At 57.6% G+C, this 27,879-nt stretch overlaps 1 protein-coding gene across 3 annotated transcripts; it reads left to right on the forward strand.

The window, feature by feature from the left end:
* Positions 1–6,783: 6,783 nt before the first annotated feature.
* KCNH6 (potassium voltage-gated channel subfamily H member 6) lies at positions 6,784–26,706 on the forward strand (the record flags this gene model as incomplete). 3 transcript variants are annotated; one of them, XM_079724641.1, is made up of 14 exons in its annotated part: positions 6,784–6,859; positions 7,650–7,880; positions 12,943–13,104; positions 13,203–13,408; positions 15,994–16,419; positions 17,744–18,143; positions 18,889–19,088; positions 19,275–19,527; positions 22,472–22,665; positions 24,209–24,318; positions 24,646–24,740; positions 24,872–25,040; positions 25,963–26,149; positions 26,470–26,706. In XM_079724641.1, the coding sequence occupies 14 exons, from the start codon at positions 6,784–6,786 to the stop codon at positions 26,704–26,706; spliced, it is 2,946 nt and encodes a 981-aa protein (XP_079580767.1). The 3 variants fall into 3 exon arrangements, with proteins under 3 accessions (XP_079580767.1, XP_079580769.1, XP_079580768.1); XM_079724643.1 differs by lacking the exon at positions 24,646–24,740 and having other exon boundaries at positions 17,744–17,898; positions 18,058–18,143; positions 24,209–24,293; XM_079724642.1 differs by lacking the exon at positions 24,646–24,740 and having other exon boundaries at positions 24,209–24,293.
* Between the last annotated feature and the right edge of the window lie 1,173 nt (positions 26,707–27,879).

A 27,879-nucleotide genomic window follows, 5' to 3' on the forward strand; every position in this document is an offset into this window, starting at 1 on the left:
GTTGCGGCCTTTCCTGTTGCGGAACACAGGCTCCGGACGCGCAGGCTCAGCGGCTATGGCTCACGGTCCCAGCCACTCTGCGGTATGTGGGGTCTTCCCGGACCGGGGCACGAACCCGCATCCCCTGCATTGGCAGGCGGACTCTCAACCACTGCGCCACGAGGGAAGCCCCAAATCCTCTTTTTAGTATCCTATTAATTATCCACAATAATTTAGTATCTTTTGCAAATTTAATGAGCACATCTGTGATTCCACCATGCCATTCATCAGTAACCACAAGGCCAGATGGAGTTGCAGGACTGATCCCTGCCTTTGCTTGCAGGAGGGCTACACCTTGCATGCCTTCTTGTCTGCCTAGTCTATTTGCTTTTCTGTCTTTTCATACTACAGCAGTTTATTCTAGTCAACTGCCCAGGTTTGAGCTTCTCTGAATGTGTGAAAAATAAGAGGCCTCTCTGCTCCCTGCATTCATGTCTCTGGCTGCCTATCATTTATTCATTCAGCAAACATTTACTTGTGCACGTGCCGACCAGCCTGCCCTGCGTCCAGCAGGGGGCAATGGGCCACAGGATAAATCAATAACCGTAATCCAAGAAAGGAGCTGGTGCAGTAGGAAAGGGCTTTGGTGAACATGCAAAGAGAGTGAGGAGGGATCTCTGACCCCCAACGCAGGAGCTCAAAAAATAGCAGACATCCATTTTCTATACATCAACTCACTTTTGTTTTGTATTGTTTTCTTGTTTTGGCCGCACCGTGTGGCATGTGGGATCTTAGTTCCCCGACCAGGAATCGAACCCGCACCCCCTGCAGTGGAAGCCTGGAGTCTTAACCATTGGACCGTCAGGGAATTCCCAACATCTACTCACTTTTGACTCTGAGCCTTCATCCCGCTTGATCGCTGGGACTTTTGAGCTCAGTCATTCTCATCACTTCCCTCCCCCACTCCACACAGGGCACACAAGGCTCCCAGGGTCTGACTTGACACCAAGCATGTAGAAGCCTTGCTGGTCACCACTAGGCATATTGTGGAGGGATGGGGTAGGCACGTGCTTGCAGGGGAGAGGGGGAAGGGCAAGACCCTTGGCTGCTCTTTTGCCTACCACAGCTTAAAACTTGATTTTGCTATTTTTGACTCATTCCCCTAAATGTGATTGCCGTGGGACAGCCTCTGGGTTGGTTCTCCTGGGAAGAGAGGGTCAAAGGGGACTTGGTCCAAATTCCCAAAGTCACCCAGCCAGCCATGAGGACCTGACCCTGTCCATGGGGCCCGTTGCTGCCACGTTGGAGTTGAGGGCTCCAGGCAGTGCCCAGTTGTCACCCTTGCAAGTCTCATGTGCTGCCCACATCAAACCTCTTGTCCTGCCCAGCCTGAAAGACTATTTCTGAGTAGGCAGACTCTCAGTGGTTGAAACTTTTCCCCCACCACGTCCTTCCTTTTTCCCAGGACCTGGCATCTGATAAAAATCCTCTAACTTAAAGTTAGTTTTGTTTTTTTCTTTCTATCTTGATGACTTTTCTCCTCCATTTCTCTAGGCTCATAACTACATTTTCCCCCAGTGGTTTCTTCCAAGGATCCACTGACCTTTAGTTTCGTCACCTCATTCTTTCCCAGCTATTTATTAAGCGATGTGTGTAAGTCTTCGCGAGCAACAAAGCCCTCTTTGCTGCCATTATGTGACTTAATCCTCACCACAGTGAAATGCAAGTATTCATGGAACCCGGTTTTACTGATGAAGAAGCCGAGGCTAAGAGAGGTTAAATTGATTGTCTGTGGTTGTGCAGCCCATAGCTAGCACTGCTGGGTCTGAACCTGGGTCCTGTTAGTCTAGATTCCACACTCTGACTTCTGGGCCTCTCAGCCCCACCTCTCTCCTGGTCGGATCAGGGGAAACAGGTTGAGAAGCATCAACATACGCCTCCTGCTGCCTCTGCGGGTGGCCCTGGGGTGGAGGAGCCCAGAGCCCTGGCTGCAGCACACTCTGTAACCCCACCATGAGTGCACGGGCCAAGCCTAAGGCTAGACCCCCTGCCACCAAGCACTGGGTGTGCCTTGAGACAGAGCTGACATTTCTGCAGCGCTGCAGGCAGTGCACAGGACACATCCCATGCTTATTATCTCTCTAATCATCCCAAATGCTCCCTGAGAGACCGGAAGGGACTGAAGAGTGACCTCTCTCTACTAACACTGAGCACCTCATGGGAAACATGAGGTTTCCCTCTTGACTTTAGGCTTATTTGAGTCCAGGAGAACAATATTCATCACAGTAGTAATAATAATAATAATAATAATAATATTCGGCAAACATTTATTGCCTACCTAGTATGCTCCCAGAATTGTGTTTATTTGGCCAACACAACAACCCTAGGAGATAGGTACTGTTATTTTCTCCATTTTATGGATATGGAAATTGTAGTTCAGAAAGGTTAAGTACTTGCCCGAGGCCCCACAGCTGAGCCACAGAGGACTCAGACACAGGTTGGTGTTATTTCAAAGCTTGTGATTTTATCCACTGTGCTGAGCTCTGTTGGAAGAGTGTGGGTATCAAAGCCCTAAAGGCGGGGCTGGGCATACTGAGGAGTCCCAGCAGCATCAGCTGATTCCCCCACACAGCCTCACAGCTGTACCCACTCTCCCAGGGATGTCCTAAAGCTGGCTCGAGCAAGCCCTGGCCAGAGGTCCTGCGGAAGATAACCGGGGAGACCAAGGTGTCTACAAAGGCCCTCATGACCTACTTCAAGCCTCCGCTGAACTGGCTGGTCACCGAGAATGTGCGGCGTGGGGAGATCCTGGGCTGGCCACACTTCACCTGCTCCTTTGAAGGTTTGGTAATCTGACCCTAATCCCACCACTGTTCTAGCCCCAAGCCCTACCCTAGGCTGCCCTGGGCCAGCCCCTACCCCAACCCAGCCTTCACCCCTCGCCCATCTATGACCTGGCTTTCTGCTGTGGAGCCCTGTCTGCACCTGATGCAGCCTCGGCCAAGACCACAGCCCACGCCCCAGGCCACTAGCTCGCTTGGACGCTTCCTTGCCCACTCTCCAGCTAGACTGCCAGGCTGGCTTCTGAGCACGGGGTGGGCATCTTGCCTCCTGACCTTTGCACGGAGCCACTGCTGGGCACCATGTGGTACACAGCCCTATCTGTACCATCCCTTCCTTCTCTTCCTTTTGCTCTCTTTCTCACCCTCCTTCCTAAGCAAGGCCCTCAACTTTGGCTTGGAAGGTGGGTGCCAGAGGCTGAGGGAGAAGGCCCGTGGCAGTCAGATCTTCTCTGATCACCATGAGGTACCCTCCACAGTTCCACCTGCTCGGCAAGATTCCTATGTCTCCCATAGAGAAAGAAACAGGGTGGCATTTCTGGGTCTGGAGCTGGACCCCGCCCAGGCCAAATCTAGGCAGTGGGTGTTGCTGGCCCTGAGCTTTGTCATGTTACTGGTGGTCCTGCTGCTGGCCTACAGGCTGTACATCCTGGAAAAAAGCTCACTGGCCCAAGACACCAGTGCACGGGACACCAGTACACAGGACACCAGTGCACAGGACACCAGTGCACTCAAGTCACCACCCAAAGCCTACTTTCTAGGCATAGCCATGGAGCCCCACCAAGTTGTCAAAAAACAGTGGCTGCTGCTGGGCCTCTGCCTCATCCTGATGCTGTGCTCAATCGGCCTGACCATTCGGATTTTCACACAGCACAACAGGAAGCCTCCGTGGATGAGAGCTGAATGGTGGAGCTGGGACTAGACACCAGTGTGACTGGTGAGGCTGGGGGGCAGGAGGAGGGTGGCCAAGCCAGAGAGGATGCTGGGGAGGTTGAGGAGGGGACCACTTGCACACATAGTGCCCAGCTGTAATTGGGTGCAGCTGTGGCAGATCTGGGTACATGCGGAGTTGTAACTGTGTGTTTATGAACTCATGTATGTGAGGCCATGTGACTGTGTGATTCCATGTATGCCCTGGGTTCTGGGCCAACCTCCTTCCCTGGGGGCTCAGGAACCATGGTTTTAGTGACTCAGGGGCTATGTCCCTCCAAGCCAGTCCCCAGCCCCAATTCATGCCCAGAACTTGTTCGTCATAGTCTTGCTTTCTTCAGGAGCCCAGCTGTGGGGCTGGACAGGGACTGCAGTACCCAAGGAGAATCTGCTCTGGTTAGAAACTGGACACTGCTTCAGTCCCCTTATAAAATGTGTTCAAGTAGAGCCAGACACTCCTGTACAGATCATCAGCGCCCAGTTCATGGGCATGATGCTCTGTATGCTGGCCGCCACCTCTTTCTGCTGATCCTCTGGCCTGCCCTGTGTTGGGCTGCATGATCCAGCCCCCAAAAGCTGCTTGTTAGCTGTCTGAGATGCAAGTAGCCTTACAAACTGCCCCATGGCCCTCCCTGCCCCAGTCCAGGCCCTCCCAAATGGAGAGAGTGAGTAGCTGGGCACCAAGAGAAGCTTGATTAATGATTGACTTCTTTAATATTTAAACAAAGCTCATCTCCAGCCACTGCGCTCCAGAGATGGCCTTGTTCAGCACACACACCTGCTGCCTGGGCTGTTGCCCTGGGGATTGAGCACAGGGCAAACAGCACCTTTCCAGGCTCAGTGGGGGAGGGGAGGATGGGGAGGGAGAGTTTTAGGAGGACGTTGGGGAATGAGTACTCTAGGGGCAAACCTAGGAAGAGAGAGGGAAGGCCTCTGCTCTTCTCACCCTTTCTTTCTTGTGTTGTCTGTCTAACCCAAGGATGCCACACCCAATATATGGGAACTTACTGAGTTTGGACTGAGGCCCCAGGGGCTGCTGGGGAGGCTGAGAATCAATGCCTGTCAGAGATTAGGGAAACCTTGAGGAGAAGTAGCATCACAACCAGTAACCACAGAGAGGAGGCACAGGAGCTCCAGTTGAGCTAGTGGGAAGGTGGCCAAAAGATGGAACTGGCTCTCTCTAGATCTGAGAGAGAGGATCTGAGCCCAGAAGTCAGGGGTTCAGGGTACAGAAGGCCTGTACCCATAGGCTGAGACCTCCATGGATCCTACCTCTGCCCAGGTTTCAAGAGGTCTTCTTGAGTTCTGGCTGAGCCCAAGCACTTCCTGTTCTGACCGCAGGCTCCACAGGCTCCTTGTTTGATGTCTCTGTCACTGCTCTTTGCTGTGCTGCAGTGTCCTTATTTGTCCCCATTACTAGCTGTCAGCTCTGTAAGGGCAGGACACTATGTAACACCTGTAGCCAGCACAGGCCATGGCACATAGTGGGGACTTGGAAAATGGCCTGTGGGGACTTGAGTAAGTGAATGAATGAGTGTCCCACTGCCCAGATCCCTCCTCAGAGCTCAGCACCCCACACACTGAGCCCATGAGAAACAGCCCCACCTTTCCTCCACAGACAGCTTATCCCCCCACACACAGGGTCAGCCAGGGCAACTCTGCCCCCAGCAGGAGGCCACACTTGCAGCCCTCCCATCCCCCAGCCACAGTGGCCAACGAGGCCCCCATCAGGCATTGTGGCTCTGCGTGGCAAAGGTACATCCAACCCAGGACTCTGAGCCTCTCACCTGGACACCAGCAAAAGTCTCACCGAGCCTCTCCTTGTCCATCTTCCCTCCCCCACCCGCCATTGTAAAATTTCTTTCACTGGACTATTTCCTTCATGTCTAACTGCTTAACAACTTGGTTGTCCATCAGTTAAATCTAGATGTTCAAAATGGCATCTGAGGGTCTTTATCATTCCCTTCTTCTCCCACCTGACCTCTCCCACCCCCCAGCTCAGCCCCCTGCACTGATTCCACCATCAGCCTTTGCCTAAGTCCTGCCCTCCAAGGCCTGGCTTGAAACTGGCCATTGGACCCTCTACAAAGCTCCAAGCCCACCAAGATGCTCAGTAAACTGTGGTCCCCTTCTCTCCCTCCTCTCCAAGAAGCCTCTTTCAATAAACCTCACCCCATCCCCATCTGCTTATTCTATTGTATTCATTTTCAATCTGTACTCAGACACTTTTATCAGTGGTCACTTGCTAATAGGTGGTTTTAAATCTGTTCTCTTCCCAAGCAGTTCCTGTATGCTAAGAGCTCAAGAAAGCACCTCACTGCATATTTCTCGTACATCACTCTGCCAGGACCAGGTCCTGGATGGGCTTGCCACTAGGAGTTCTACATGGGCACTGGGGTTCAGCTGGAGGGCACCTGGTAAGGATGGGCAAGAGGTCTAACCGTACCATTGCCGGAGTCCAGCCCAACGGTCAGATCAGGAAAGAGACCTTCAGCAGAAAACCACCTGAGGCCTCTAACAACCCCTTCTGCGCCACACCCCCCCGACTCCCCATGGCCTGAGAGAGACCGCCTGGCAACGTCCGGACTGCCCTCTGGTACCAGGAGCGGGTCTGAGAGGGGCCGAGGCCACAGGCCACTGGGACAGAGCAGAAGCTCCTCCAAGAAGTCCTGGAGCGGGACTCCCGCCCAGCCCCGCCCCCTAGGAGTCGGGGCCCCGCCCCTGCCCCGTTGAGTCCCGGAGAAGTTGCCCCCGCCCAGCCGCCGCTGCGCGGCTTCTTTCAGCACCGCGGCGCGGACAGCTCCCGGGCGGCAGCGGAGGGGAGGAGGCGCGGCGAGCGGCCGGCCGGGGAGGGCGGGGGAGGGCCGGGGAGGGCAGCAGAGGGTAGACGCAGGCGGGCGGGCGGGGCACGAAGCCCCGCGGCCCTCCCCGGGGGCGGCGCCCGCCCGGAGCCGGACGCTGCGGAGCCAGAGGACAGACGGAGACGCAGGGAGCCGGGCCGCTGGTGGCTCCAGGCAGAGGCCGCAGCTGAAAGATGCCGGTCCGCAGGGGTCACGTCGCGCCCCAAAACACTTACCTGGACACCATCATCCGCAAGTTCGAGGGCCAGAGTGAGTGTGTGCGTCGGGTGGGGGCATGATCTGGAGCCCTGGTTCGGTGGCCGGAGTGGCCGGAACCCTTTACTAACTTCAGATAGAGCAGGGTGGGGGGGTACCTGAGGCTGAACGCAAAACCCTTCTCTTTAATGTCCCCGAAACACCACCTCCCCCAGGGAGACCCCGCTTACCTCCAATGCCGCCCTCTTCTACAGCACCGTGGGCAGAGCGCAGTGCTCCCGTCCACCCCGGAGCTGTTTTTTCCCCCTTCCAAGCCCTGACCTCCCCTTCTATCACTGTACCAATTCCCTCTTGAGCCGCCCCCTATCCCCCCCCAAATTCCTTCAGAGGTTTCCTTTTCGCCCTCCTTTTCACCTCCTAACCCTATAGCCACTCTGGTCTTTCCAGGAGCTCACCGAGGCCTGGCCCCGGTCTGGGCACACCCCTTTCCCTGCCTCCGGGAAGCCTTGGGCCTCCCTCCCTCTTCACGACCCCACTCATTCCTGCCCTGGTCTTCCCACAATCCCCAGCCCTGACTCCCCTTCCCTCACTTGTCTAGTCACTCTCCTGCTTCCCCCTCCTGACCACCCCCTCATTACTCCCAGGAGTCCCCTGACCTTCCCCCATGGCTCTGGCCTCCTTGGCCTTCCCACCCTCCCCAGACCTGACCTCCCCCCACCCTATTCTGATCACCACTCTGCTCCCCCACCCAGATCCCGCCCTGACGGCTCCCAAGAGTCCCTGTGATCTTTCCCTCTCTGCTGCTTGATCCTGGTTGCCATGGGCTTCCCACCTCCCACCCCAGGTCGTAAGTTCCTGATCGCCAATGCTCAGATGGAGAACTGCGCCATCATTTACTGCAACGATGGCTTCTGTGAACTCTTCGGCTACTCCCGCGTGGAAGTGATGCAGAGACCGTGCACCTGCGACTTCCTCACAGGCCCCAACACCCCACGCAGTGCCATGTCCCGCCTGGCGCAGGCCCTGCTGGGGGCCGAGGAGTGCAAGGTGGACATCCTCTACTACCGCAAGGATGGTGAGGTGCCCTCAGGCCACAGGTTCTGCAAGGCAGGCTTGGCCCCTCTCTTGTGCAGGCAGAGTGGCCATGGGAAGGGCACTGACCCAGGGGACCAAAGGGTCTGGATAAATCTTGTCTCCTCTCTGGGCCTCTGTTTCCTCATCTGTAGGGTGAAGTGATGGACACTGGATGAAATGCCTTCTGAGGTCCCTTTCAGAGGCCAGGGACCAGGCTGAGCCACCAACTGGTCCTGGCCCCATGCAGGGCCTCCCGCACCACCCTCCCTCCCCCATGTCCCTGGTCTCCTGGCTGTCCACTCTGTCACTGTCAGCCCCAGCTGTCAGGCAGCTGGGATGGAAATTAACCTTTACTCATCTCCATCTGCTCTGGGGATTAGGGGAGAAGTCACCCTCTCAAGGCCTCTGTGGCCAGGCAAGGCATGGGGCAGCTGGCTTGAAAAGAGTGCTGGGCCTGGCTCACCAAGCCCTAGCTCCCTGGGGAGATAGGATCTGGAGTTTGCCATGACCTGGAGGCTCATCCTGTTTGGGATGTTATTGCCAGCCCAAGCTTACTGCAAACAGAACAAAAGCATAGGTCAGGGGCTGAGGATGAAAAATTATGGAGCCCTTTAAGACCCTCCCCCCAGTGCTTCCCTGGATCCGTGAGGGGAGGGAAGAGAGGAGTGGGAATTAGGATCCTGAAAGTCCCTTTGAAATCACCTGGATCAATGGGCCCCCAGCCTGGTTCTTCATCAGAATTACCTGGAGCTTGTTTTCCAAAACACACCTTCCCTAGAGAGAGGCTGACTCAGAGGTGTGGAGTGAGGACAAAGCAGGTGTATTTGTAAAAATCTCCCTGGCAGTTTGGGTGTTCTGCCAAGTTTAGGAGCCACTGGCTTAGATAAATCCCTTCCTTTCATGGATGAAGAAACCAAGGCCCAAGAAAAAGAAGGGACTTGGCCAAGATTCTACTGCTTGGGTCCAAACTGGGACTGGACCCCAAATCTCTGCATTCTTCCCTCAGAGATATCTGGTCTGAATAATCCCAAGAGGGGAGAAAGGAACCCAACAGCCTCTGTGTTCGGAGGCAGGACTTTGGGGGAAGGAAGCCTCAGAAGAGGGCCCCCCCTGGGGAAGAAGGCATGAGGATCATGGGAGTGCAGGTAAAGGGCAGGTCCTGGGGCTGAGGGGTGCTGACAGCCAGGTAGCAGGGGCCTCGTGTGTGTGTGTGTGGAGCATGAGTGTAAGTGTGAACCTGAGCATGTGTGTATGTGTTTAAGGGCTTCCGGGTGCTTCTTGGGCAGGTCCTGGCTGTACCTCTGGCTGTCCCCTGCTGCTGCCACCCATGTGAATGGGGTAGCAATTAGGGGACTAGGAAGAACCTGGCTTAGCTTGGCAGCGCTCACAGGGTTAATGAAGTCAGAATATTTTTAAAAGCTGTGACCTCACCTCCTCACATCATTGCAGAGAGGAGGTGACAGTCAAAGGAGTGAGAAGGGTCCCAGGGGAACAGGGTGGGCCAGCAGGAAATGATAGTGGACAATAAGTCCTTCTCTTTCCCTCCCCTTGACCCCAGAGCCCTACCTGGGCCCCAGAGGGGTGAGGACTGACCACAGACTCCTAGTGATGTCAAATCAGAGCTCTTAGGGTCTCCTCAGCACCCTGCATGTGCCTGGGCAGGGAGTAGAGGTCAAGGCCAAGCCTTGACCCTCAGATCAGGACTCAGGTCTTCAGAACCCTGCTGGGGTCCTCTAGCAATCAGAGGGGCCCTAGAGACCTAGTCTTGGAGGTTGTCCCTGGGTGAAAATAAAAAATTACCCCAATACTTGGTGCCCCATAAATCCCAGTCTACTCCCACCCCCACCCGAAGCCCTTCCCTGTCCTTTAGTCCAAGACTTTGACCACCTGGACCTGCCCAAAATTGGCCTGAAACCCAGAAAGGGGAACCTCCTGGCCTGCATTCTCCTAAGGGAAGGATGTAATGCTCAGATAACTTATGTTCACCTTATGGCCCACTCTGACTGCATGATTGTTCTTTATCATATTCACATACATCTTACAGTCCTGCCGGAGGGCATCCTAATGGCGATTTCTTCCCTCCTCAGGATACTTCTTCTCCCCGCTCTTTCCCCCCTCTGACTCCAGGGAGGTGAGAAGGGAAGGGGTCCTGGACAGAATTCTAGCTGATTTAGAGTCCTCTTTTCCCCTAAAGGGGTAATCCGCTGACAGTTCTCCAAGTCAAAGTAGAAGGTCTATGTCCATATATCTCCACATTGTGCAGCTGTGTAAAGTTGGGCTCAAAGAGGCCAGGGCATTTGACAAAAATTACCCCATGAGACAGGGCTCAGAGACCCCTGAGAAACTGGCTCTGCCGCCATCTGCCTTCACTGGGACAAGTAAGAACCTAACAGCTGGAAGGCATGGGGATGGCCGTAAGACTAGAATGAACAAAGGTCTGCAAGGAGGGATGGAGAGCCCTCAGATCTCCCCCCCGACCCGCGCCCCTACTGGGGACCTGCCAGAGGGGCCCATCCCTGCCTGCCTTGGCCAGATCCTCTTCTCTGATGACCCCAAACCAGAGAGTCCCTTCATCCCCAAGCCTGGGGCTCCTCTAGTCCTCAGCTCCAGATCAGGAGGATAGGGCAAGGGCTGAGCTCTGAGGTCCCAGTGTTTTCTTTACACCCACCCATGAGTGTCAGAAAGACCAAGTCGGGAGGCGGTATGGAGCCGCCCTCTTAGTGGCAGCCTTTGTGGCACCAGCTCCTCCCTGAGGGCTCACCACATGCTGGATGGGGGTGTGTAAAGAGATGGGGGCAATAGACAACAGGGAGGCTCACAGGGGAGGGGCGGGGACTATAAAGAAATCGAAGGAAGGGACACCTCCAAGACACAGAGAAGAGCGGAGAGCAGTGAGGTGTCCCAGGGGGCAGATGCTCCTGCTGCCCTTGGTCAGAGAGGTGACTGGGAGGAGTCCCTGGAAGGGAGAATGAGCACAGCCTGTGGCCCCCCGTCCAGGGAGCGGGCAAGGGCACAGGAACACTGCCACTCCTGGGCACAACCTAGGGTGACCACACTCACCCACTTCCGGTCACCCGGACACAGGAGCTCATGAGCAAGAACAGCTTAGGGATCAGGAAAAGAATGCTCTGAACTCGTCCAAATCCTCATAGCCTCCTGTCTCCACCACCCCACAGGCAGCAAGCATGAAGGTCAGGCATAGGGTGTCACGCATGGCCCCTTTCCAGCCCTCACTGCTCTGATGGGCTGGTCTTTGGTCCATTCCCAGCCTCAGTTTTCCAAAGATAGCATCAGTGGGTACAGACTGGGCCTTGGCAACCCCTAGCAGCACAGAGCCTGGAGGCCCTGCCCTCTGCCCAGCTCTGCCCTCTCCGCACCTGCTCCCAGGACAGATTTCTGCAGTGCCAGAGAGAGTGAGGAGATAGTCTGGCCTTGGGGGCGGTGTCTCAGGTCACTGGCCAAGGAGGCTTCCTGGGTGGGTCCCAGTACCCAAGCCTCGCCATGCCCCGGGCTGACGAGAGTACCAGGCTCTGGCCTGGGAGGCAGGCCTACAGTGCTGTGAGCCCAGGAGTGGGTCACAGAGGCAAGCGGGTCACCTCTCCTCGGGGTGGATGTCTCCCATGGGGCCCAGTGCAGCAGCTGGCAGATGGCTGCCTGACGCCTGGTGCCTGGGAGTCCGGGAATCTGATCCTGGAGATTCCTGCTCCCAGGAAGGAAAGTGGGAGGGAGGATGGGGGCAGCTTGGCTGCACCCCAGCACTAATGGTGTGAGGAAGCACCCCAGAGGGGCAGCTGGGGGAAGCGTGACTCTAGTGGAACCCAAAGTAGTAATAATCCTGTGAGCTAGACTCCCACCCACTCACATTTACATACATTCTTCCATTCACTCAGTTAACAACACCTGGAACAGGTGCTGGCAGCTGGCAAATGAGACAGACACAAACCTGCCTTCTGATAGTCATTTTACCTGAGGCCCCTGCCCTTAGCATCCTGACCCTTGGGCCTGACACCCACCAACACTTTGAACTGAGGGACATGGGATGACCGGGTACCATGGAGGGGGCTCATGGGGCATCCAGCCAGCCCACAGGCTGGACTCTGGGGTACAGGGGAGTTTTAGCTTGTTTTGTTCCACTCACCTATGGGAGGGGGAGTGAGACCCTGGAGCAGAGAAAGAGGAAGAGTGGGGTCAATGGCTGGGTCTGGGCTTCCTGAGAGAGCGGGGAGAGTGGCTGGAGGGCCTGTCCTGCCCCCACCCTGCCATCTATCTCCCTCTCCCTCTCCAGACCCCAGGCCACTGCCCTGCCTGCCCCGCCCCCACCCTCAGTCCCAGCACCAGCACCTCTGCCTTGAGACCATGGGCCCCTTCCAGGCCTGGAGCAGCAGCCTGGCCTTCATTCCAGTGTCCTTGCCCCAGACAAGTCCCCTCCCCTCTCCAAACTGAGAGCCCAGGGCTCCCCGCTCCAGGGCCCCAGCCAGCCCCAGCAAGTCAGTTCCTCAGAACCCCAGGCTCAGCGGAACAGGGGTCCGTGTGTGCCCTCCAGGGATCCACTGGAGCTTGAGGCCTCATGTGCCAACTGGCTCAGTGCCCAGCACTTAGTACGTTCTCAACAGTGAGTTCCTTCCAGCATCGGGAGCAGGACATCTTTGTGAGACGGGAATATGGGAGCTGAACCCAGGGCCAGCCAGAGCGACATGGGGGTAGAATGCCCGACCTCACCTCCCCACTTAATCCACCCCCATCTGCTCGGCTTTAATTACAGCAGAAGCGAACCTCAAGGTTAAGCCCTGAGCTGAGGGCTGAGTGTGGACTTGGGCCCGATGCTACATTATCTTCTGATGAGAAGCTTAGCTGCTCTCTCCACCTCTGCCCTGTGAGTGGGGCGCCTGCTGGGCAGTGTCACCAACCCTCTGCCCAATAGCTCTGGTCACTCTGCAGGCCTCCTCACCTCCCACGGCTGTTCTTAACTTGACCTTAACCCAGCTCACTCCCTAGCTTCCCCAGGCCAGGTTTCTGCAGGAGAGGACCCCTCCAGTGACACCTGCTCCCCACGGTGTTTGCAGCCTCCAGCTTCCGCTGCCTCGTGGACGTGGTGCCCGTGAAGAATGAGGATGGGGCCGTCATTATGTTCATCCTCAACTTTGAGGACCTGGCCCAGCTCTTGGCCAAGCGAGGGAGCCGCAGCCTGTCCCAGCGCCTGCTCTCCCAGAGCTTCCTGGGCTCCGGTGAGGCGGGGAGCAGGTGGCAGGGGAGGGGTGGGGAGCACCAGGTAGAGCAGTGGGTCCCCCAGCCCTGGCTGCTCTGACCCCAGCCCTGGTTTCAGAGGGCTCTCGTGGCAGACCGGGTGCACAGGGACCTGGCACGGGCAGGGTCAAGTACAGGACCATCAGCCAGATCCCACAGTTCACACTCAACTTTGTGGAATTCAACCTGGAGAAGCACCGCTCGGGCTCCACCACAGAGATTGAGATCATCGCACCCCACAAGGTGGTAGAGCGGACCCAGAACGTCACCGAGAAGGTCACCCAGGTGCGGCCTGCAGGACAGGGTGGACGGGGCTCTGCTGGGGCTCTAGGGTCCCTTCTCAGGCCCTGGGCTAGACTCCTCTGGGGCTGGGCTAGCAGAGGGAGCCGGCCTACCCAGCCCCCTACTGTCTGGTCTGAGCTCCAGGCCTCTTGTCCTGCTGGAGTCTGATTCTTTAGACCTAAAGACCTAAAGGAATGAGTTGGACCGCACCGTCTCTAAGGACTCACCTGACATTGAGTGTGCTGGCCCCACGAAGCACTGAGGGCTGCCTAGGCCAGAGATGGGCAAGGGGCTGCAGGGCGAGGTAGGCGCCTACTCCAGCTTCCCCTGGGACTTTGCTTCATAAGCGGATGGGAGCAGCTCTTTTGCCTCCCTGCCCCTTTTCACCTGAAGCACTGTCTGTGCCGGAGCAGATGGAGTAGAAACTCCTTGTGACCCAGCCCCTCACCAAGCACAGGAACCCTGGGAAAGGACCCCAGGTTGAGGGCTGGGTGCTTGGAGGTCAGGCAGGGTGGCCCAATGGCCTGGGAAGCCCACCTAGCTGCACACCCCGGGGCCCTCAGGTTGGTGGTAGGGGCCATGGGGGCTGTTGGACTGGAGAGTTGCCCGTGAAGCCTGACAGAGCTGGCTGGGGCCCGTGGTCCCGGCCCGCACCCAACCTGTCCTGCCCCCTTCCCCATGCCCCAGCCCCTCTTGACTTTACTGACCCACTGCCTGTGGGCCCTAAGGTGGGGAGGAGCCTGACAGAGCTCAGGCTGGCATGGCCCAGAGCACGGAAGTCACACCAGCCTCAGCCAGAACTCAAAGGGCCTAGAGGGCTGTGATCCCACACCTGAGTTCCTACATCCTGAGGGCCCACTGGGAAGGGCCTTGTGCTGGCCTCAGAGGCAATGGGAGACTATGGAGGTCTGTGGTGGGGGAGATGGCACCCCTGTCTGGAAGCCCTGAGGATGTACACTTCCTCGGACCCCACCCCCCAAAGTCTGACTACCTCCCTCGTACTCCCCGTGCTCTGCTATTTCATCCTGGCTGGTCTTGAGCAGCCAGGGTGGAGGTGGCCATGACAGCCAGGCTTTCAGTGCTCGTTTGGCCCCTTTTAGTTGAGCCCGTGTGGACTAAGTGCGGGGCATAGGAGACGGACGTGCGGGACAAGGGATCTGCAGCTCTAAGTCAGTGGGGGACAGCTGTGTGGCCAGGGCGCTTACAAGGAGCAGGGAGAAAATTGAAAAAGATGGTTTGAGTCTGTGCAGGGTTAGAGGAAACGTCCTGGGGAGGCAAAAGAGGAGCCGAGGCCAAGGCTGAGCTGGAGGTCACCACAGGGTGGGGACACTGTGGCCCCTCCTAGGGCCTTGGGTGGCAGATGGGGGACCGTCTGGTTGGAACCAGCCCTTGGGTGGATCTTCCTTACTGTGATCCCATCTGCTAATGGACCTGGTTTGCAAGGTCAGAACCTTACATGGTAGATTTTCTTAAACCAGGACCACTGGCAGGGCCCTATCTGGTAGTGCTAGGCAGGGGGTGGGGCGTGGTCCGTGAGACACCCCTCAGGCCCCATCCTTGTCGGGGCAGTGTCTGACGTGGGTTGAGTGGGGAGGAGGAATTATCGTGTAGAGCGGCATGTGCCATTGAGACGCATCAGCTCATTTACTCACAACAGCCCCGTGGAGTCTGTTGTCCTGTGTCATCCCCTTCTGCCAGTGAGGGAATAGAGGCTCACAGAGGTTAAAAAACTTGCCCCAAGACAGACACACAGCAACGTCCGACCCAGGATCAACCTGGGAGGTCTGGCTTCAAAACGCATGCCTTCCCGCTGCCCCAGCTGTTTGTTGTGTTGGGCAGCTGGGCAGAGCCTGGGTATGTTGGGCTGGGCCCTGGTGATCCTGTGTTGGCCACAGGCTCGGAGGCGGGGGTCAGAGGGCCAGAGCAGAAGGGCGTTCGGCTGAATGTAATGATCCAAACCCCCTCGGACGTGTGGGGTAGTCAAGGCTTCCGGCACACAGCACCTGTCGAGGGCTCAGATTAGCTACTCACCCCCAAATTTGGTTCTTTCCACGGAGGCTCTGAGGGTTGGCCCCAGGCAGGGCCCTCACTGGTCCAGGCTCCACAGGGCCCTCAGGAATGAAGAGGGTATTTTGGGGATGACTTGTTCCCATCGGGAACCTGACCACTGGAAACTTCCCAAACCCGCCAGAGAGGACTGATGCCCCGCCCCCCGCCCCACCACCCTCTCAATCTGCCTGAGCCTGGCCCTCCCCGCTCCCCTCCCCCAGCCTCCACCCGCTCCAGGCTGGCCTGTTTGGGAGGGAGTTTGTGAGCTTCAAACCTGGGGTCACTGTGGGACAGAGCTGCACCCCTCATCTGGACCCCCCTTCTCTCTGCACTTCCAGCACACCTGTCCCCTTAAGAACCTGCCCTGTCGTACGTGCACACCCCATCTTCGTGTCGTCCCCTCTCCCCGGCACAGCCCCGATCGCCCACCCTCTCCCACATCTCCCTTCCTAGGCCTCAGCCCTGCATCTGCACCCCTCCCAGACCCGTCTCACCAGCGGCGGCCACCCTGCTGACCGCCCCACGGTCCCCACCCCCAGGTGCTGTCCCTGGGTGCGGACGTGCTGCCGGAGTACCAGCTGCAGGCACCGCGCATCCACCGCGGGACCCTCCTGCACTACAGCCCCTTCAAGGCCGTGTGGGACTGGCTCATCCTGCTGCTGGTCATCTACACGGCCGTCTTCACGCCCTACTCGGCCGCCTTCCTGCTCGGCGACCAGGACGAGCCTCAGCGCGCGGACTGTGGCTACACCTGCAGCCCGCTCACCACGGTGGACCTCATCGTGGACATCATGTTCGTCGTGGACATCGTCATCAACTTCCGCACCACCTACGTCAATGCCAACGACGAGGTGGTCAGCCACCCACGCCGCATTGCCGTCCACTACTTCAAGGGCTGGTTCCTCATCGACATGGTGGCCGCCATCCCCTTCGACCTGCTCATCTTCCGTACTGGCTCTGATGAGGTGAGCGAACCCCGTTCAGGCCAGCCGCTGTGGCCGTCCCCTGCGCCCCAGCCCTGGGTGCAGAGAGTACCTGGCATTGGGCACCTTTGCCAAAGCAAGTGGTGGTGGAAAGGGGGGGCCTCAGACATCTGTCATCTCCCAGCCCTGGAGAAGGCGCAGCTGGGCACCCCAGGCCTGGGCGCCCTCCCTGGGCTCCAGAATCCTGCCCCTTCTGGGACGGGCACTCCTGTGCCCCAGCCCCTCGTGCTGACTTCTAAACCACACTTACCCTGGCGTTAGAAAAGGAATCCACAGGCTGTCCCTCCATGCAGCCCGACCCCCTCCTAAGCCCTAGCCCCTCCACTATGCCCACTCTGCTTCTCATAGCTGATGTGAGGGCATTTTCATTCTCTTCTCGTGGCTTCCAGTCCCACTATGTCCTTTTGACCCACCTTCTTGGGATCAGCTTTCCACTCAGATCAGCTCTGCCTCTTGTGTTCCAGTCAAGCCCCAGTCACCCAGCCTGTCCAGCACGGGGTGTCCATCGTGACTACCTGCTCCCATGACCACCCACTCCCAGCAAATCTATCCCCAAGTCCTCCCTCCCACTTTCCACCCACACTGCCCCTGCCTGCACACTACGTGGCCTTCTTACCCACCTCTGCCCCAGCCCCATACCTTCCAGCCTCAGCCCCTGCACGCAGAGGCCCTAGTGAGTTTCAAATCACTTGTCTGACCCTGTCCCTTATCTGACCCAGTCTTCGGAACTTTCAGTGGCTCCCCAGTGGCTTGGAATAAAAGCCGAGCTCTTTGTGGGCCCTGCGGCCACAGCAGCAGCCCCTGCCCACCTTCCAGGCTCACTCCTCACTCCTCCACCGTCTTCTACTCTGTGCTCCCAGCTTCAGCATCACCCTTGGTTTTCCACGTGGACTGTGCCCTCTCACACCTCCATGCCTTTGCTCATGCTGCTCCCTGTGCCTGGAGTGCCCTTTACCTCTCCCTCCTGTCTGCCTGGAGACCCAGCCTCCTCTCTCAAGACTCAGCTCCTGTGTCACCTCCTCTAGGAAGCCTTCCCTGCCCTGCCGCTGCAGACTTGACCTCCCCTTCCTCTGTGCTCCCCGTAGACTTTTGTGCGAGCAAACATAAGGCTATTTTGAACTCTACACTGAGAGCTCCTAAGGCCCTGCACTGTGCCCCACTGCCAAGAGCCTGGCCCAAAGCAGGCTCTCCGTAAGTGTTTGTTGAATGACTATGTGACCACATTCGCAAGTGAATAAACGTGGTCTTAAGCACAGCCTTTCAAGGGCTGACCCCCAACTCCATGGCCCCCTCCCTACCTCTCCAGACCACAACCCTGATCGGGCTGCTGAAGACGGCTCGGCTGCTACGGCTGGTGCGTGTGGCTCGCAAGCTGGACCGCTACTCTGAGTACGGGGCAGCCGTGCTCTTCCTGCTCATGTGCACCTTTGCGCTCATCGCACACTGGCTGGCCTGCATCTGGTACGCCATCGGCAATGTGGAGCGGCCCTATCTGGAGCCCAAGATCGGCTGGCTGGACAGCCTGGGAGCGCAGCTCGGCAAGCACTACAATGGCAGCGACCCAGCCTCGGGCCCCTCGGTGCAGGACAAGTATGTCACGGCCCTGTACTTCACCTTCAGCAGCCTCACCAGCGTGGGCTTCGGCAACGTCTCACCCAACACCAACTCTGAAAAGGTCTTCTCCATCTGCGTCATGCTCATCGGCTGTGAGTGTCCCGGGCCTTACTCATAGAATCCCAGTTTCAGTTTTGTAATGAGATATAACAGAGTGTGTATGATAGGCAAATCCTAAATTTGCAGCACAATGAACTTTTGCATATGTGTACGCCAACTATACACAGAATTTAACACCCATGTAGCCCTTGCTGTATACCAGGGATCAGGACAAGCTTCATCATTTTCAGGGCCTGGTGCAGAATGAAAATGTGGAGCCCTTTGTTAAAACAAAATTATTAAGAATTTCAAGACGGTGACAGCAGAGCATTAAACCAAGCCCAGGGCCCTTCTTAGCACAGGTCCACGCCCATGAAGTATTTAGAGATGTTAAAGCCCAGAAAAACAAAAACAAGGGGAAAATGGGTGAAAACAAGAGACCAAGAGTTTTCCCTTTATTATATTTTTACAACTTGAAAGAGAAAACAAATCTGAACCCAAAAAATTCATTGCCCTAGTTTCTTCTTCTCAGGAGTTTGGCCTCTGGGCCCAGGAAGCTGCCAAGAGGGAGGGCAGAGGGAGGAGGGCAGGAAGCCCAGGGGTCTTTGTCCCCCATATGCCCTGGCGCCGTCCTGGGCACTTGTGACTTTGCCCTGGACAGAGGGGTCCCTGGCTGGGGGATCCCAGGGAGAGGGAGAGAGTCCTGGAGCAGGCCCTGAGGTGTTGGGCCTGGTGGGGATGCTCAGGAGCTCACCCCTCACCCCACCCCCGGCCCATATCCCCCGCTCCCTGCCCCAGCCCTCATGTATGCCAGCATCTTCGGCAACGTGTCGGCCATCATCCAGCGCCTGTACTCGGGCACGGCGCGCTACCACACGCAGATGCTGCGAGTCAAGGAGTTCATCCGCTTCCACCAGATTCCCAACCCGCTGCGGCAGCGCCTCGAGGAGTACTTCCAGCACGCCTGGTCCTACACCAACGGCATCGACATGAACGCGGTGAGCCCCCGCCGCTCTGCCTGGGGCGGGGCGGGCGACCTAGCCCAAGTCCCAGCTCTGGCTAACTCCCCGAGGGAGGCCAAAGTCCCGCGGGCGCAGGGCGCCCCCAGAGCCCTCCCCACCCGTTCCCCCAGCCCCACCCCCGCCCCGGCCGCGCCCCGCTGGACGCGACCGCCCTTCTCGCAGGTGCTGAAGGGCTTCCCCGAGTGCCTGCAGGCCGACATCTGCCTGCACCTGCACCGCGCGCTGCTGCAGCACTGCCCGGCCTTCCACGGCGCCAGCAAGGGCTGCCTGCGCGCGCTCGCCGTCAAGTTCAAGACGACGCATGCGCCACCCGGGGACACTCTGGTGCACCTCGGCGACGTGCTCTCCACGCTCTACTTCATCTCCCGCGGCTCCATCGAGATCCTGCGCGACGACGTAGTGGTGGCCATCCTCGGTGCGTCTGGCGGGGAGGGCTAGGCCGGCGTGTGGGGTGCCCTGCCTGGACCAGGCCATTCCCAATGATGACGGTGGCCCCTTCTGCTGACCTGCCATGTGCAGAGCGTGTGCCACGGGGGAGCTTTACACCCAGCTCACTCAAGCCTTAAAACTAACCTCTGCCGCAGGCCCCATTTTCCTGATAGGGAAGCTGATGCTCAGAGACGTCTGGTGGGTGGACAAGCAGGGATTCCAGGGCTACGGGGCTGACTTGGAAGTCCAGGCAGCTTCTGACCTTCTCCCACCCTTGGGAAGCTCAGGGTGAGAGGGCGAGGGTTTGCCTCGGATGGAGGGGGGTCCCCAGTCTCGGTGCAGCTGCAGGGACAGCTGGACACTTCGGAGGAAGGATACGAGCATTGGACAGGGGACAGATTTGGGGCACACACAGCCCCTGCCGCTTACGTTGGGCAGGTCACTGCAGCTGTCTGAGATGATGCTCGTCTTCCTTGCCTTCCCCCTGCCTTCAGCCCGCCCCAAGTCCCTGCCCAGGCCGTCAGCCTCACCCTCCCCTGCTCGCCATGGCCGGGATCTACTCTAACCCCTCCACCCAGTCCTCTCCCTCTGGCCTGCCCTCGGCCGGTGTTCTCCAAGTGTGGTGCTCACTCTCTTCTCCCATTGCATCCTCACCTGGGCCAGCTCCTTGCTCCCGTGATCTCAGCCTCACCTATGCCACAAGGACCCCCAGAACTGTGTCCGGGCCCCAATCTCTCCTTAGACTGGACTACTCCATGTGTTCTTGGGCATGGCCACCCTTATATTCCATAGGCAGACCAAACAGCATATCTCAGTCTGAAATCATCTGCCCTCAAAGGCAGCTCTGTCGGCATCCCCATCAGTGTGAACCTTCCGTTGCCTGGGCCAGAGACCTGGGAGTCAACCAAGGAAGCACCCTCCTCCTTTCTGCCCCACTGCCACCATCCAGGCAGCCACGGAGCCCTGTCTGTTCCCCGCATTAATCTCTCTGTCCCATACCTGTCTACTTGTCCCTGCCTGGGTCCACCCCTGATTGTGTCCTTCCTGGGCAGGTGTCAGGAGCTCCTTTCCCGTGGCCCTGAATCTGGTCTACTGCCATACTCCATCTTCCGCCTTCTGCCAGTGACCTGAAATTCACATCTGGCATACTCCTCTTTTGCTCAAAATCCTTCCATGGGTCCCATGACCCATGGGACAAATGTAAACCCCTGTGCATGGCATGCACAGCCCTCCCCATTGTGGCCACCTTAAGTCCTGCCAGCCTCCCCCCTAGTAGTTCACGCTCCAGCCATACAAACTAGTTAGTTCTCGAAACCTGCCCATCTGTCACACCTCAGTGCCTTTGCACTTGCTGCCACTCTGCTCAGAGCACCTGTCTTGCACCCCTGCCTGGCAGACCCCAGTCATCCTTAATGCTGAGCTCAAGCACGGGCTCCTCTATGAGCCCTTCCCTCAGTCTCAGCCAAGCTTAGAAGTGCCATCCATGTGGGAGAGAGAATAATTTTTATTAATAATTAAGAAGCCAGTCCAATTTAAGTTTTATTTAGAGACATGAACTCCTCTCATTTTGTCCTGAGTGGAAATGGACATTAGGTCGTAATCCTTCATCTACTGGAAAACCATCACTTTATAATGTTGCCCAGATTTCCAGCTTCTTGGGTTTCATTGTGACCCCGGAGGGTCCCTTCCTTCTCCAAGTCTCAGTCCCTTCCTCTGTAAATGACCTTTTATCCGGTTCTCTTGGGGCATATGTCTTGGCCTCTGTCCATCATTGTGCAAGCGATTAGCACCTCTTGTGTGGTATGGCCAGGCTGGGGGGCTGGACTTTCCTGTGGGGAGTGGCCATCCAAGTAATCATGGTCCCTGGCACCCTGGCCCTGGGCTTTCTGCCCACAGCCCTGACTTTGCCGCACGGACCACATGCTGCTTCCTCCACCCCATTGCCCTTTTCCAGTCCTCCTAGAGTCTCACAACACAGCCCCCCCCGACTTCACTTGCTCTGTATGCCCCCCTCTTCCCTGCTCCCAGCCACTCCTGGTGGAACGAGCCTCTCCCTCCCCCGTAGCCCCATTGCTCTTGGCTCTTCCCTGTTCTAAGGCTCTAGAGATCACTTTGTAATCTGTCTCTCTGGATTTTGGGGGGCTCCTTGTGCATGGGACAGCGTCTTATTCATGTTTACGTGCTGTGGCTAGCATGGTATCTGGCACCAGAAGGGCCCGACACCCTCACCACGTGCCCCTGTATCCAGCCCCTGTCCACCCTGTGACATCCGTCCCTCCCAGGGCCTTGCATCCACCTGTCTGGTGCGTCTTGCTATTCGAGCCGCTTCCTCAAGCATCACATCTGCTTCTCTGGACAGCCCAGGGGGGTAGACAAGGCAGATATGGTTATACCCATTTTAGAGATGAGGACACTGGGGTCCAGAGAGAGGAAGTGACTTCCCCAGGCTTCCTCTGCTGGGCCCATGCTGGTCACTTGGCCCCACAAAGGGAGCGGGAACACGAAGAGAGAGAAGCCTCAGGCCCTCCCCTGGGGAGCTGGGTACTACTCCTGACCCTGGGTCCCGTCCACTCTGCAGCACTGCGGCAGCCCGGAGAAGAGATTAAGCAGGGAGCCTCTAGGGTCCCTACTGCCCACTGTCCCCTGGGTGGGGGTGGTAGGGGCAGTTCCAAAGAAAGTGGGAAACAGGAGTGGGGAGTCTAATAGAGGATGGTCCCGAGGGGCCTGGAGATAGCCAGGGGCCCCACATGCTGGGGTGGGAGGGGTCTCTGCAGCACCCCTCAGCCAGCACATCCAACCTTGTTCCCAGGCCCCAGCCCAGAAGGATCCCTGAAGTGGGGTGAGGTCATGGTTAAGAGGTCCTCAGGGAGGCTCCTCAGAAGAGAGCTTGGAGCCAGGCCCTAGAACGACCCCGCCCCTCTGGCTGGCAGGAAAGAATGACATCTTTGGGGAGCCCGTTAGCCTCCATGCCCGGCCGGGCAAGTCCAGTGCAGACGTACGGGCCCTGACCTACTGTGACCTGCACAAGATCCAGCGGGCAGACCTGCTGGAGGTGCTGGACATGTACCCCGCCTTCGCAGACAGCTTCTGGAGTAAGCTGGAAGTCACCTTCAACCTGCGGGATGTGAGTCCGGGCTGGATAGGCTGGGTGGGGGGTGGCCCTCGGCCAGCTGGTAATGGGCAATGGCCAGTCAGCCGGCTGAGAGCTTGGCCTGCCTGGCCTAAAGGGACCCATCTGGCCACTTGCCTTCCTTTCAACCCCCTCCTGCATCCTTTGCCATAATTTCTTCTGTGCCTACCATGGCCAACATCATGCTAAATATGAAAGTAGCTACCAATTATCGAGCACCAACTATGTGGTAAGCGCTGGGCTCCTTTTACATGGTCTCATTTAGTCTTCTTGCAAGTGGTGTTATTATCCCCATTTTCCAGATGAGGAAACTGACGGTCATAGCGGACAAATGACCAAAGCCACACAGCCATACAGTAAGCCCTATAGTCAATGGCGCAGCCAAAATGGGACTCAAGTTTGTGCATCTCCATAGCCCGGGCTTTTCCCACCACATCCTACCAAGCTGCAAGGGGGTGGTGGTGCAGGGCGGGGGCGGTGGTGTCTGCCATCCAAGAACTCACGGTGCCAGGTCCCAGGGGTATAAACAGTAATAGAGCAGTCTCTCCTCTCAAGTTTATCACTCAGTGGAGGAAATTATAATAACTCAGGAAAAAGAAAGAGCTGCATAGTTAAATAACCAAGGAAGTCTCAAGGGTGTGCGGGGAGACCAAATATTTGTGGAGCTCAGGGTTGCCAAGGTGTGGGGCAGCCAGTATGGAGTGGAAGTGCCCGGAAGGGTCTGTATGGAGGAGCGGGTCTGGAACCAGCTAGTGGGAAGGCGGGGGCAGGCACACCCGGCAGGGGCAGCAGCAGCTGAGGCCCCGATGCTGAGCCCCCCACCCCCGGTGTCAGGAGGAGGGGTCCTGCTGGCCCAGCCCCACACCCAGCTTCTGGAGGTGGTGCTGAGGCAGGTTTACATGCTCTGGACGGCCCTGCCCACCCTCTGCCCTCTGCTGTCCCCCGCCTTCCCACCTGGTCTGTCTAGGGGACACCTTGTAAAGACCCTCCTTGGGGGAGGTCCAGCAGCCAGGAGCCATCAGGTGGCCCAAGTGCTCAGTGGCTGGACCCCAGGGCAAGAGGGATGCGGTCCCCACGGCCTGGGATATCTGTAGCCCCTGGGTACCCCCAAGTCTCATGGTGCCAGGAAGGTGGGCTGCCAGGGGTGCTGCTGAAGGCACCCCCTGAATGGACTGGGACTTCCAGACCCCATCTCCTCAGAGGAAATCGCCCCATTGGCCCACGCTGAAGGCGGGGACACCAGAGCGTTGGGGGAAAAAGGGAGAAGAACAGTCCCCCGTCTCCCTCGACCCCAACCTTGCTGCTCAAGGCGGCCTCTCGCGAGACTCTGGGGGGGTCTGCACGTCTCCAAGCCCCTGTGCGTCTCCTACCCACACACACAGGAGAGGAGCTGCCGGAGCACAGTCAGGGAGCCCAGCCACATGTCACCACTTTTTCACCCAGTGGCCACAGGGCCACAGGGGGAGGGGGAGGGGAGGGCAAAGAGGCCCTGTCCTGGCTTTGGTCCCTGTTACTTGATGCTCTCGTTCTCCACAAGGCAGGCGGGGGTCTCCAGTCATCACCCCAACAGGCCCCAGGCAGCCGGGACCACCGAGGCTTCTTCCTCCGTGACAACCAGTCAGGTGAGCAAAGCCAGCCCCCACCAGTGTCTGCCCCTCCCTAGCCCGAAGCCCCTGCCCAGCCTCCTAACCCCTTCTCAGATCCTCCCCAACCTGCCTCCCCTGGGAGAGGCCTCCCCAGTCCCCTCAGTGAGTGGAGAGGGGCTCCCTCCCTAGGCTCAGTGCCGGGAGGCCCTCGTACCCTTCCTCCCCCTGTGTCCTCAGAGCCTGAGTGAGGGCTGCCCTCAGGGGTAGATACCGGCCAGCCCCCTGGGGCTCCACATCAAGGCACCAAGGGCACTTCTGGGCGGCAGCTCCCTGGACAGTGAGGCCAGGGCTGGACGTTCCCACCCAGCCAGCCACCCACCCCCGCCAGGCTGGGGCCCCAGCCCCCCTCCCAGGGCTACAGCCTTCTGGGTCCCAGAAGCCAGGCCTCTATGGGGGCAGGACCTCGTACTTCAGGGCACCCAGGTAAGGAGATCCACTCCTCCCACCCTGTGTTCCCATGGCAGGTAGGGGGAGGGGCCCGGGCTCAGCTCAAGAAGGTCAGGCCCATGGAACCGGCTGAACCGAAGCTCAAGTTTCCCTTTCCCCCTGTGCAGGTGCAGCCCCTTCCCTGAGCATCTCAAATGCATCTGGCCGCTGGCCTGAGTTGCTGCAGCAAGTGCCCCCCAGGCCAAGTCAGAGCACCCCAAACCCTCAGGGAGACCCAGACTGCTGGCCTCGGGAGCTAGGCTCCAGGCTAGAGCAGCTCCAGGCCCAGATGAACAGGTGAGTGACCTGTGGGCCACGGATGGGGGCAGCCACAGAGGGCAGGCCCAGTGGCAGGCTAGGCACGGGTGCCCCCTCCTGGTGCCTCAGGGACATCGCTGGGTGCCCCATGGGTTTGAGAATGGCCAGCCCCATTTAGCTGCAGACCTCCCCATCCCTGTCGCTAAGTGCAATTCCTTGGATGGCTTGTCCCAGCAAACCCTGGAGCATGCCAAGGAGGACTTCTGGGGAGAGGGGCATAACCTCATGCAGAAACAAATTCCGCGGGCTCTTGGAAAGGGGGTGTGACCTGTGGATGGCAGGGCTGTGGTGGCAGAGGGAGGGCTTAGGGGCACTATAGTCCTGGGTTCAAATCCTGTCTCTGCAACTTACCAGCAATACTGTGGACAAGTTACTTAACCACTCTGAGCCTCAGTTTTCCCTTTTGTGAAATGGGGATAACCAGAATACCCACGTCAAGCTTCATTATGAGGCCAGAGTATCTCTTTGACAGGCACCCTCTGGGAAACAGTGTTAAGGAGAGCTAAGCCTTAGGCTGGCTTCTTGTAGCCACGGGGGTGACTTCCCTGGTCACCAAGGCAGTGCATGCACGTTTGGGTTACCTTCACCTTTCCTAAGGTGCACCAAAACATCTACTTAAGTTCTTTCCATAGTACCATCATGTCAAATAAAGTAATTTGGTTACCCACCCCCCTGCCAAAAAAAACTTCATTATGAGGACTAAATGATCCATGCCTGATCACTGTTATTATCAGAGTCAGGGATGTGCTAAGGGGAATTTGGGCAGGGGCTGTGGATTATAGCAGGGAAATAGCAGGGACAGCATGCAGGCTACAAAATCGAGAGCTGCCCTCAGGACCTCAACTGCTTTTGCCAGCCCCAGCCCTGACCCTGACTCTGACTGTGGGGTTCTGCCTGGCAGGCTGGAATCACGCATGTCCTCAGACCTCAGCCGCATCCTGCAGCTCCTTCAGCAGCCCCCGCCCCAGGACCACACTGGCTACATTCTGGGAGCCCCTGCCTCCAATGACCTGACCTTGTCTCCTGCAACCTCAGCGACTCAGAGTCCAGGAACTAGACTACCCCAGGGCGATCTGCCCCCTGCACAGGTAAGCGGTGGAGGAGATCCCCGGGGGGCTTGCCTGGAGGCAGCTGCGTGTCTTCCCCCGCCCTTAACTTGGTCTCAGTGGGCATCCAGCCCAGGGCCTTTGTGGTCCAAGAGCAGCTATGACTTTTGCTGTCCTCCTTTATGGTCTGAGTCATGACAGGCGGGCTGGACAGGCGGTGACAGAGCCCAGATTGTGACCAGGGATGCCACATCTGGGGCAAGGGCAGCAGGACACAGCTCCTGCCACTTCCCATCGCTGAAGTCAGGGTGGCCTGGGGAGGCTGCCCGTACTGATGCCTCCCTCTTTCTTGCCCCTCCCAGGCCCCCAGTTATGGTGACCTGGACGAATGGAGGCCGAAGCTCGGGAATTCCTCCTCCAGGATGCTGGCCCCAGCCACAGAAATGGACAAAACTGCAACACTGTCCTCGGAACAGAAGCAGCCTGAGGGGCTCCTGTCACCCCTGGCCTCACCTCTGCATCCCCTGGAGGTACAGGGACTTGTCTGTGGTCCTCGCTTTCCCTCACTCCCTGAACACCTCAGCTCTGTCCCCAAATAGCTGGAATTCCAGAGACATGGCTCAGATCCTGGATTTGTGAGGAGCTAGAGCCACTGTACCCCAAGATAAGAGACACCAGGAAGGAACTGAAGGTGGGTGAGGTGACAGTTAAGGATTTGGGGGAGGCAGACAGCCTGTAAACTGAAAACCATTTACCTAGAGTAGCTACAAACTGCCAATCCAGGTGACCCAAGATGGCTTGGGCGAAGAGGCTCAGGACTTCTCCCAGCCTCCCGCAGCTCTCTCTTTAGACAGCAGGCCTGGTGGAGGGTGGGTGAGCCTCAGGTGTAGAGGTAGCTTATGGGACAGAGGGCTCAGTGAAGAACAGAGACCTTTCTGATCTACTGTGTGAGAGCCTTGCTCTGTGCCAAGTACGATCACCTCCCAGCTCAGAACTCTCCCCCACCACCCAGCCAGCCCCCAAGGTTGGTCAAGACCTCCCGCCGAGAGCTTGTGAACCAGCTGGAGATGAAAGTGTCCTCTGTAGTGGACACATCAGGGACAGAACTCCAGCCCTCAGCCACCCTGCCCCCAAAGGTTCTGTGATGACCTTTGGGACCCTAGTGGACAATGGAGTGTCTCAGAGCTAATAAAGTCTGCACACTTCATGTTGGGCTGGGTGTGTAACTTACGTAGGGTCATCAGGTCCTTGATTGTGCTGTAACTGACAGCTGTGATCTTCTCCAAGTCCCTCTCCCGAGGAGCTGTGTGTTGGGGACCTGAAGGTGGATTCAGCATGTTCAGGAGTCCCCCGAAGAGGGGGCTTTTAGCCAGGCTGGGGTGAAGGGAAGCAGAGAGGCGCTGGCTTGGTGGCCACAGGGAATCACGACGACAGCCACCACTCCCATAGCACTCACCCTGTGTTGGGGGACACCGTGCTGACTGCCCTGAAGATATTAGTTCATCAACTCTTTACAGCAACTGTATGGGGTCAGTATTATTATCCCCATTTTAAAGATGAGGGATCAGAAGCAGAGAGACACTAAGAAATTTACCCAAGCAAGAGGGGAACTTCTGGGGTGCTGGTACTCTTCTATTTCCTGATCTAAGTGCTGATTGCATGAATGTGTTTCAGGTTGTAAAAACATGTGCACTTCTATGTGTAAACTATACTTTGATTAAAAAAAAAAAATTTCCCAAAAACATATCAAAAGGAGGACATAATTTCAACCT

Source organism: Hyperoodon ampullatus (assembly GCF_949752795.1).
Source record: "Hyperoodon ampullatus genome assembly, chromosome: 19".
NCBI classification, from domain to species: domain Eukaryota; kingdom Metazoa; phylum Chordata; class Mammalia; order Artiodactyla; family Ziphiidae; genus Hyperoodon; species Hyperoodon ampullatus.